The sequence below is a fragment of the Salvelinus alpinus genome, chromosome 4 (genome assembly GCF_045679555.1).
Source record: "Salvelinus alpinus chromosome 4, SLU_Salpinus.1, whole genome shotgun sequence".
Lineage (NCBI taxonomy): Eukaryota > Metazoa > Chordata > Actinopteri > Salmoniformes > Salmonidae > Salvelinus > Salvelinus alpinus.
Window position 1 is genome coordinate 48,284,903 of NC_092089.1, and position 11,148 is coordinate 48,296,050.

The following is an 11,148-nucleotide window of genomic DNA, read 5'->3' on the forward strand; positions in this document are numbered from 1 at the left end:
CCCCTCGCATGCCATTTCCTAGTATGTGGAGGAGGGCGGGGACAGCCTGTTGGAGTGTACCAATCACATGATGCCCCCGTCTGCCGCCAGCCTGGGAAACCTCTCCTCATTGGACCAGCTCACCAACGACGACGAGCTGCCCACCGACCCCAGCAACTCCTCAGACACACAGGAAGAGGGTGAGTTCCTGGAGCCCACAGGAGAGTAGTTTCATGGAAAAACATTTACGTTTAGGCAAACATAGAAAATACATTTTAATCTGATGCAGATGTAGGAGAGTTGAGAGGGAAAGATTGGATTGTAGACACTTCACAAAGGTGAAATTCGAATAGTCCATAAGGGGGTTTTGTCTCCTCATCTCCTTTCCTTCATTCCCACTAATCTGAAAGAACGTGACAGGTGAAAGCGATTGGTTTCCACTCTGCTGCTTTCAGCTATCTTTTCTTCTCAGATCAGTGCAGATGCAGAAGAGAAAGCCAGTTGAAACTATTGCAAATACTCCCTTCCTATTGATACCATACTAGTAGTCTACCAGAAGTCTAGTAGGACCTACATTACTGTAGTCATGGACTCTCCTGAGAACAGACTGTGTGACTTGCTGCATTAAAGGCAAAACTCAAGAGGAACTCGAGACGTTTTGACCACAATACTCATTGTGGTCAGATGACAGAGTACTAGGAGCAAAAAACCAATATATTTTCTGAAAAGATTCTGATGTTTTAGTGACTATGATTTGACCGATAAAGTGCAACGTTCACGTTACAGAAGTCTGAATTGTACTAATGTTAGCAACCACAATGTATTTTCTTTGAGGCCTGTAAAGTGGGGAATCTTTTACAGTTCTCTTCTGCTCAAACAGAACTGTGTTTAACTGTGTCTCTCGTCAACAAAAAGGACATTATCCTCCCCATTATCGCTGACGTTTTTATATTTTATTTAATTGACTTGAAAAGCCATTTCATCTGACACTGGAATTGAAGTTGATTGACAAGCCAGCTTATCTAGGCCACATTTGTCAATGCAGTTGCAACAAATCCTGGGGGATATAAAAAAAAAAATCTATCATAGAAATTCTGATGATTAGACTTTCTCAACTGTGGTATCTCTGCTAACTGGTGCGTTACTATATTTGTGACTGATGTGTAACTCTGTCCCCGTCCAGACGAGGTGGAGTCGTTCTGTGCGGACCTGGCTGGCCGGCTGCACATCAACATGGTGGTGCACATGAGCGTGGACAAGCTGCACGACCTGCTCTTCTCCGCAGACACACACTTTATCCAGCATCTCTTCTCCCAGCGGCACTTCACAGGTCCGTACAGCGCAAACGCGCACACGTGTACACACTCGCACACCTGCTCTTCACATACAGTGCCTTGCAAATGTATTCATCCCCCTTGCCGTTTTTCAGATTTTGTTTCATATTTTAACTTATTTGGATTTCATGTAATGTGACATACACAAAATAGTCCAAATCGGTGAAGTGAAATTTTAAAAATAACTTGTTTCCAAAACTTCAAAATGCAAAAGTGGTACGTGCATATGTATTCCACCCTCTTTGATATGAAGCCCCTAAATAAGATCTGGTGCAACCAATTAACTTCAGAAGTCACATAATTTGTCAAATAAAGTCCACCTGTGTGCAATCTAAGTGTCACATGATCTCAGTATATTTACACCTGTTCTGAAAGGCCACAGAGTCTGCAACACCACTAAGCAAGGGGCGGCATCATAAAGACCAAGGAGTTCTCCAAACAGGTCAGGGTCAAAGTTGTGGAGAAGTACAGATCACGGTTGGGTTATAAAAAAATATCAGAAACTTTGAACATCCCACGGAGCACCATTTAAATCTATTAGTAATAAATGGAAAGAATATGGCACCACAGCAAACCTTCCAAGAGAGGGCCGCTCACCAAAACTCATGGACCAGGCAAGGAGGGCATTAATCAGAGAGGCAACGAAGAGACCAAATATGACCCTGAAGAAGCTGTCCATAGGACCACTTTAAGCCGTACACTCCACAGAGCTGGCCTTTACGGAAGAGTGGACGGAAAAAGCCATTGCTTAAAGAAAAAAATAAGCAAACACATTTGGTGTTCACCTAAAAACATGTGGGAGACTCCCCAAACATATGGAAGAAGCTACCCCCGGTCAGATGAGAGCCAAAAAGCTCAATTTTAGTATCAAGGAAAATGCTATGTCTGGCGCAAACCCAACACCTCTCATCACCCCGAGAACACCATCCTCACAGTGAAGCATGGTGGTGGCTGCATCACGCTATGGGGATGTTTTTCATCGGCAGGGACTGGGAAACTGGTCAGAATTGAAGGAGTGATGGATGGCGCTAAATACAGGCAAATTCTTGAGGGAAACCCGTTTGTCTTCCAGAGATTTGAGACTGGGACGGAGGTTCACCTTTCAGCAGGACAATGACACTAAGCATACTGCTAAAGCAACACTGGTGGTTTACGGGGAAACATTTAAATGTCTTGGAATGGCCTTGTCAAAGCCCAGATGTCAATCCAATTGAGAATCTGTGGGATGATTTAAAGATTGCTGTACACCAGCAGAACCCATCCAACTTGAAGGAGCTGGAGCAGTTTTGCCTTGAAGAATGGGCAAAAATCCCAGTGGCTTGATGTGCCAAGCTTATAGAGACATACCCCAAGAGACTTGCAGCTGTATTTGCAGTATTGACTTTGGGGGGGGTGAATAGTTATGCACGCTCAGGTTTTCTGTTTGAATTATTTTTATTTTTATCGTGAAACAAACAAACAATAAATATTTTGCGTCTTCAAAGTGGTAGGCATGTTGTGTAAATGAAATGATACAAACCCTCAAATATATTTTAATTCCAGGTTGTAAGGCAACAAAATAGGAAAAATGCCAAGGGGGTGAATACTTTTGCAAGCCACTGTACATACGCAGAGACACACACACACACACACACTCTTTGTTGATCTTACACATGGTTGGCATTGGCAACGTTCTCGTTTTTCTTCCTCTTGATCCCTCTCCCTTTCTGCTCATTCTGTTTTCATTACCTTTCTAAATATCTCCTTGCATTTTTTAAGTAGGAGCATTGTTCCTAGAGTACATTCCTGTACACACCACTGTTTCCCAGTACTAGTGATAGTCTGCCTAGAAACATGGATAGGCTACAACACGATAGGATGCAAAATGCTTAGTTCATTCCATGTGACTGATCGGCCCTTCCTAAAGTCCACTCCTCCAGGGCTTGTACAGTAAGCTCTAGGGCTGCGTCCAAGATGGCACCCTATTCCGTATATAGTGCATTTCTTTTGACCAGAGCCCTGGTCAAACTTAGTGCGCTATTTAGGGAACGGGGTGCCGCTTGGGACGCGGCCTATGAGTGTTACTGCGTGAGACGCTCATTGCCGCCTCTTCCGACCGACTATCTCCTGATGCACTGGTGCTCATCTGTAGGACGTCTCTGCTGCTCCACGCAGTATGGTTGTTGTCATGTATGGGGATGGAATGATTGTTATTATCCTCCTAGTGCTGAGACTGGAGCTGTCCCAAATAATGGCATCCTGGCCTATTCCCTACATGAATAATAGGGTGCCATTTGGGATGCGGTCAGGGTCTCCCCCCTCCGCCCCCTTCCTTCCCCTCTCCTCAGACATAGGCCAGTGTGTTGTAGCGCTAATGAGCAGTCCACGGTGTTTGTTTACGCTGTGTTAACCTTCCTCCATCTGTCTCTCTCGCTCTCCTCTTCTTTTCTTCAACACCTGATATGCTATTGTATGTTCTGAGAGAAGCAGTACAGGGCTCTGCATATTCGTTGTTCTTAGCACAGTTCCCTAAAGTTGTCGTTTATTAGATGCTGCCATAGAGGCGAGGAGTTGGTTGGTTGATGGCCTCCCTGGTTTGTGCCCCTGCCAGCTTTTGGGGACATTGTGTGGCTTTAATTAGTGCATTTTCCTCTGTGAAAGCGGTGCTGTGTCCCTCTCGCTTTTCTCCCTCTGTCTTCCTCTCATTCTGTCCTCTCACTCCTACTTTCTCTCTCTTTCTCTCACTTACTGTCTTTCTCTCCCTCTCTCTCCCTCACACACACACACTCACTCCCTCATTCTTTTCCACGTCCTCTCTCTCTCTGTCCCTCCGTCAGACCTGTCAGTTCGTGAGTGGCAGCAGGACAGCTGCAGTGGGAACACCAACCGGATCCTGAGTTACACCATCGCCATCAACAACCCCCTGGGCCCCAAGACCGCCCCCGTCGTGGAGACTCAGGTCAGTCAGTCAGCACGTTGGATTTTGCAGTTTAAAAAAACCCATTTGGTCGACATTAGTGGTAGCTGGTGTCACGTTAAATCAGATGACTGGCTCATTGTAATGATTGGAACCGGATCAAACATATAGATTTGATGTGTTTGATAGGGTTCCATTCATTTCATTCCAGCCATTACAAATGAGCCTGTCCTCTGATTTTTTTAATGTGACACCAGCCTCCATTGTCCTCCATGTTCTGGTTTGAATATCCAGTTCACCCAAAAAATAAAAAAAATCTAGGTCACGGCACGGAGACGTTGGAGTTGGGAGTCTCCACTGAGTGGGAGAACAAGACTTGACTCGCCTTCTGAGGATCGAGACACACCCCCGTAGATCATTCGCTAACGCTAACACCTTTCTTTCCCTCGCTCCATCCAGACGCTGTTTAAGAACAGTGCGCCGGGCGAGTGTTACGTGGTGGACTCGGAGGTCATTACCTCGGGCATCCCCTACCAGGACTACTTCTACACCGTGCACCGCTACTGCCTCACCGCCATCAACAAGAACAAGAGCAGACTCCGGTATACCTACTTTCACCACCCAGCACACTGAAGAGTGTTTGACTGCCTAATAGTTTGTGTACGAGTCGCCTGTGCAGATCAAATGGCAATAGAAACATTTAGTTGTTTGAAACGACTGTTTTGTGTGCTAACCTACTAAATGTTGTATGTATCAGGTGAACTCACTGCCTTAGAAAACCGCGAGCCTCAGTTCTTACGTCACATAAAATACACCCGATATGGATGAAGTGTCCTTTTAAAACTGTTCTATGAGGTGCAGTTTAACTCAATCGGATTTATTGGTCACATACACGTATTTAGCAGATTGCTATTGCGGGCGTAGCGAAATGCTAGAAGCAGGACTGCCACGTCTGTCGGCGCCATCAGTTCAGTGGCGGATCGGTGTTCATTATGATACGTTTCTAGCTTCTGTCGTTGGTGAACCGTGTGATCCCTTTAGAGATGTCATATAATACTGTTATATAATATGTTCTATTTAATTCTGTGGGGATCCCAGGTATGTGCAGTACCGTGCATTATGTCTAGTGATACAGAGTGCTTCAGGGATGGCTTACTGGTTACAGTGTGATGGACTCTGAGTTGTGGCTGCTTGTGTGTCTGCAGGGTGTCGTCAGATATCTGCTACAAGAAGCAGCCGTGGAGCCTGGTGAAGGCGCTCATCGAGAAGAACACCTGGAGCGGCATCGAGGAGTACTACAGACACATGGGTGAGACTGACTTACATTGTAGTCTTATTCTCCTACTCGGGATAAAGTAGTGTGTGTTCTTATTGCTTACCTCCTCTCTTTTTGGTTCTTTCTGGTTATGTCTCCTACCCTCTCTCGGTCTCTCCCTCCCTTGCTCTCTCGCTCGGTCTCTCCCTCCCTCTCTGTCTCTCCCTCCCTCCCTCCCTCTCTCTCTCTCTCCGTCTCTCTCTCCGTCTCTCTCTCCCTCTCTCTCCGTCTCTCTCTCCCTCTCTCTCCGTCTCTCTCTCCCTCTCTCTCCGTCTCTCTCTCCCTCTCTCTCCGTCTATCTCCGTCTCTCTCTCCCTCTCTCTCCCTCTCTCTCCCTCTCTCTCCGTCTCTCTCTCCCTCTCTCTCCCTCCCTCTCTCTCTCGGTCTCTCTCGGTCTCTCTCCCTCTCTCCCTCTCTCCCTCCTCTCTCCCTCCCTCTCTCCCTCCCTCTCTGTCTCTCCCTCCGTCTCTCCCTCTGTCTCTCCGTCTCTCCCTCCGTCTCTCCGTCCCTCTCTCCCTCTCTCCGTCTCTCCGTCCTCTCTCTCTCTCTCTCTCTCTCTCTCTCTGTCTCTCTGTCCCTCTCTGTCTCTCTGTCCCTCTCTGTCTCTCTGTCTCTCTGTCTGTCTCTGTCTCTCTGTCTCTCTCTCTCTGTCTCTCTCTCTCTCTCTCTCTCTGTCTCTGTCTCTGTCTCCCTCTCTCCGTCTGTCTCTCTGTCTGTCTCTGTCTCCCTCTCTCCGCCTCCCTCCCTCCCTCCCTCCCTCCCTCCCTCCCTCCCTCCCTCCCTCCCTCCCTCCCTCCCTCCCTCCCTCCCTCCCTCCCTCCCTCCCTCCCTCCCTCCCTCCCTCCCTCCCTCCCTATCAGAGAGTGAGGTGTGTAAGCTGGAGACCCTGCTCCAGTCTGAGGTGTCAGTGGTGACCTCTGGGGATGTGGTGGGGGCAGACTCTGCCAAGACACCCCCGGCCCTGCGGCGACGCAAACGCACCTGCTCCCGGCGCCTGGGGGACCGGGAAAGAGAGGGAGGTGGAGAGCGCGGGGACCGAGGGATAGGAGAGGAGCGGAGAGAGGCGGGTGAGTCAACAGGGTCGTGGTGGCGTCAGGAGATGCATCAGTTAATTTTCTTCTGTTTGACACCTGATAAATAAGACCCATATAAAAGATTGTCAAGCAGAGTTCAATGATTACCTCAAATGTGTCAATCAAACTTATTTGTCTCCAGGTTTATGATGATTCATACAACTAAATGGCAGATGCCACTGGTGCTCCTCTTTGCTTTATACACTGACATCTGCTGGTGTGATTTGGAACTGCATCCAGGCTCTTCTGGCAGTAAGTAATGTGTTTCTTCCCTTTGACCAGGTGGTCAGTACAAGCACGGAGAGCGGTCGCGTGGCGGAGGCAACAGCATCTCTACCATACTGCTCATAGTCAGCTTCATGTGAGTTCTGACCTCTCGGCGTGTGTGAAAAGAAACACTGATCGTTTCCCCTATCCCTTAGTAGGAGTAAACCAAGGGAATTATCAATGGCCTAATCTTGTCCAGCGTATGAGCTTTAGGATGAATCCAGACTTGAGATACGCACGTTTCACACAATCCTCCCATTGACATCAATACATAACCCACACTAAACTCAAGTCGGGATTGGACCTTTTGTGAGTGATTGTGAAAGTGTTTTTTGGGGACCTCTCATCCCTGTAGCGTTACTGTAACCACCACCGTGTGAGTTCCACTGTGTGTGCTAGTGTACAAATGAGTGAGTGCCTGTTTCTCTTTTTCTGTAGTCCATGTCGTCACTGTTTTGTTTTGGGGGGGGGGGGGGGGGGTTCAATGACATGAATATCTCCTCTGCTTACTGACGGCCTCCCACTGCCTCTCTCTCTCTATCGCTTCGTGTGCATAGGATCTGTGTCAGGTACCGTATAATAAGAGACTGGGTGTCACATCGTCAATGTCTCGTTGAATGACTGTTCGGTGTTGTGAAGTCTCCGCTGTCATTTGATGGTCTAGTATGCTTTGTTGTCCCAGAACATTTTGTGCTGTGTTACAGTTTGAGATGCGCAACCACTTTTCCATTCCTCCTCCAGTTCTCATATTCCTGAATGTTGTCCCTTTATTCATAACCCAGTCGCGCTCCCTCTGTTTTTGGCCCATACTTACGTCAAATCATTTACCCTCTCTCTTTTGTTCTATGCTGTTTGTTATATCACCTCTCTCTCTCTCTCTCTCTCCTCTAGTCTGGTGGTGTTGGTGGCCCTCAACATGCTCTTGTTTTACAAGCTGTGTTCTCTGGAGAGAGCTGCACACACGCTGGAGACGTGGCACTCCTTCTCTCTGTCTGACAGGTAACCAAACCAGGATAGATCTTTATATTGTAGCCATTACTACTTACCCATCAGAGGACACTGTCCTGTTCTCCGTTTCATTGAAAACTAGATTTAAACTAGAACCGAATGCGCCTCTGATTCCCACTGTTCTGTTTTGTTCTATGATTTGTCCTCTTCCGTTGCTCAAGAACAAACCAGCACTTTCATTGGATATTACTTACTACCAGAGATGCATTTTTAGCATGTGAACTAACTCCTCTTCTCTCTCTCCCTTTCATTCTTCTCCTCTCTTCTCTCCATCCAGTCCTCTACCCCAGTCTGCAGGAGAGTGGGCCCAGGTGTTGCAGCTCCAGAGACAGTTCCACCAGGCCCAGCTGGGCAAATGGCAACAGATCCTCCAATCCTCAGTCACTCTGCTAGACCAGGTGTGGTGTGGTGTGTGTGTGTGTCCAAGCATGTGCACGCATCATTTACGAAGCGTTCCCTAAGGCTTACAAACGGCGTCACTGTTCTTCGTGAATGAGTCATCATGGCTGTCGTAATGACATTAGCCTCCTCCTCTGTCCTCTCTGTCTCTCCCTCAGATGAAACAGTCGTTGGAAAAGCTCCACCGAGGCGTCGTCACTCCAGAAGTCCAGCAGGATCCCCCCTCGAACCCCACTTCAGAGTCTCTCACTGAGCACTGATCCTCCCTCCCTCCACCCTCCAACCTCCAGCCCTCAAGTGGGTATGAATAGACCACGGGGGGAGAGAGCCAAGGGGGTCCAGCTGGGCCATTCAGGGAGAGTGACGCTCTCCCACACGATCCCAAGCTCCGCTCCTGCTTCTCTACTCAAAACAGACAGGGAGAGATGTGGGGGGTGGGGGGGTCCCCACCCCACGCCTCAGTCTGAGCAACCTGCAATGGGGTGGGTGGTGAGTGACCTTTGGGGGGTTACTACACTACCCATAACTCCCCACACCTCAGTCTGAGTAACCTGCAATGGCAAAGTTCCACCTTCCGTAGTCACCACCTTCTCTCACGTCCAGACAGTTAGACTGGGAATGTCTTCAGGGCTGCGGCAATAACATAGCATGGTGAGCCAACCATATCTCCCACAGTCAGGGCTAACGGCTGGCCAGTTTGTATAGTACCATCTGCTCCTCACATGCAACCAACCATGCTGCTCACCCTGAACCATCTCCCCTGCCTGAGAATCCAAGAGACATTTTCGAAAGAAAACGGACGATCTACTGCATTTCATCATGTGCAGCCCTGCTGCTTTCATAATGGACTGACTTGACTTGGACCGACTGGATTTCTCAAAATGGGCCAACCCAGATTAACTTTGCGTTTCGAAATGGATGGAATCTGACATTTGGGAAATTGGGAGCTTTCCCAGCCCTGATAAACAGCTATGGCTCTGTTCCCAGCTGAAACCATCCTAGGGGACTTATGTGCCTCGTTGTGAGGGGTCCGCTCAGCTAAGTCCCCCTTGAGCCTCTGGAAATGAGGGACACATGACGAGAGAGGGGAAAGCTCTGATGGATTACAGAAAGTCTCCTGTTTCTAACTCTTTTTTCTTTTCTTTTTTTTTTCGTTCTCTCTCTCTTATTCTCTCCATCTGGGATGGCTTCCATCTTAGACCTGATCTGCTATTGGAGAATCATTTCAAAACAATACTTTATTTTTTATTTTTTAGATGTTAATAGTATAAAAAGACTCCTAAATCCTCTACTAGCTCGTTTTTATCGTTAGCTGTTTTTTTGAGGGTGACTGGGTTGTTTTGAGAGCGAGCGAATGATGAGTGTGCGCGCTAGACCGTTACAGTATTTATTTAGCACGACTTTGATTTCGAAAAGTCCTGTCCCGCTCTCAACGCGAGTGATTTCTTTTTTTCCGATTTATGTTCTGTGTTAATACTTCAGCACGGACCAAGAAAGAGCTATTAGGTTAATCTTTTATATTTACTGGTCATAGCAATAATGATATTTGGTGATTTTTATACTACTTTTTACACATTCAAAAGTAGTGTATCTCTAAAGTGTGTTTAGAGCAAAATGAGACAAGCAAGCGAAGATCTGGAGTTGGAGAAGAAGACGGAGATATATATGTATTAGAAAGAAGTATCCTCAATGTTACATCGTCACTGTTACATTTGGTATTATTAAGATCAGTATGATTATGAGTTTGTTTTTGTCGGATACTTTTTTTGGTTTGTTTTTCGCACTTGGTCAACTTCTGATTGTGATATTGGATCGGACTTGAAGTGTTTCAGGGTTACTGACTACTCTGTAGACCAGGCTCTGCGTACCGAATAGCACCCCATTTCCTTTATAGTGTAGTGCACTACATAGGAAATAATGTGCCCTTGGGGACGCAGACTTTGCAGACCAGGTAAACAGAGAGATGCAATAAACTAGTGACTTTCTAGTGTAAACTGGGCTGGACTTAAAAAGGACCAACCAGAAGTGTAGGCCTGGATAAAGGGAAACTATTGCAGTATTGTTTTTGTGAGTTCAAATTGATGTTTATATGTTATTCCTTTTAATTTTATATCTTTATTTTGTAGTCTATCTTGTTTCTTCTTGTTTTTGTTTGTCGGAAGGTCATCTCATTTTATTTTCTGCTCCCCCCCCCCCCCCCCCTGATTTCCTCTCACTGTCTATCAAAAACCATCTTCTCTTTTCCTAATTATTTTCCTTTTCATCCCCCCTCCTGTTTTCTTTTTCACTCCTCCTCTCTCTCTTTCCTCGTTGTACTGCCTCCCCCCCACTCCTTCCGTCTCTTGCCTGTCAGCTGTGTAAGTGTGTGAGCCTTGCTGTGCACGGCCAAACAGTGAGTGATCAAAGGATGTACTATATTTATTAGGCTCAGGGGGGTGGGGGGTCGGGGGAGCAAATGTACTGTAAACGATTTGATTGTACACAACGCCCTGGAGAGAAATGAAAAGTTCTAAAATATGCAACATAACTCATCGGAGTCTTATTTTTTTTTTAAGTGTGTGTGTCGTCAACCATTTTCATAAAGTTTAACTAAAAAAAGTATTTCAAAACAGTCGGTGTAATTATGTCATCTTTCTGTCTTCCCACCGTGTCCAAATTCAAGCTGATCTGTTGGTTTGACCTGTTGAGGCAAAGCATTTCATTGATTTAGATGTCTGCCATTAACAGCGACTTCAGACAAAGTCCATGTAGATCGATACTGTCAATTGACCTACAAACACAGTTGATCTACTGGCCTACATCATTACCAAGGAGCAGGAGACACTGTTACGATCTATTAATGTCACAGGAATTGATCTGCCCTGCTATATCTATATG

The 11,148-nt window shown here is 46.7% G+C and overlaps 1 protein-coding gene across 3 annotated transcripts in view; it reads left to right on the forward strand.

The window, feature by feature from the left end:
- Positions 1-10,882, forward strand: part of LOC139573812 (protein Aster-A-like) — a 31,338-nt gene extending 20,456 nt beyond the window's left edge. For all 3 annotated transcript variants that reach the window (XM_071397702.1, XM_071397704.1, XM_071397703.1), the window contains 10 exons: positions 23-179; positions 1,163-1,309; positions 4,130-4,251; positions 4,669-4,811; positions 5,415-5,518; positions 6,385-6,591; positions 6,880-6,958; positions 7,756-7,863; positions 8,150-8,270; positions 8,430-10,882. In XM_071397702.1, the coding sequence (XP_071253803.1) occupies positions 23-179; positions 1,163-1,309; positions 4,130-4,251; positions 4,669-4,811; positions 5,415-5,518; positions 6,385-6,591; positions 6,880-6,958; positions 7,756-7,863; positions 8,150-8,270; positions 8,430-8,531 (1,290 nt within the window). In that variant the 3' untranslated portion in view covers positions 8,532-10,882. The remainder of the gene's footprint in view (positions 1-22; positions 180-1,162; positions 1,310-4,129; positions 4,252-4,668; positions 4,812-5,414; positions 5,519-6,384; positions 6,592-6,879; positions 6,959-7,755; positions 7,864-8,149; positions 8,271-8,429) is intronic.
- Positions 10,883-11,148: the final 266 nt, after the last annotated feature.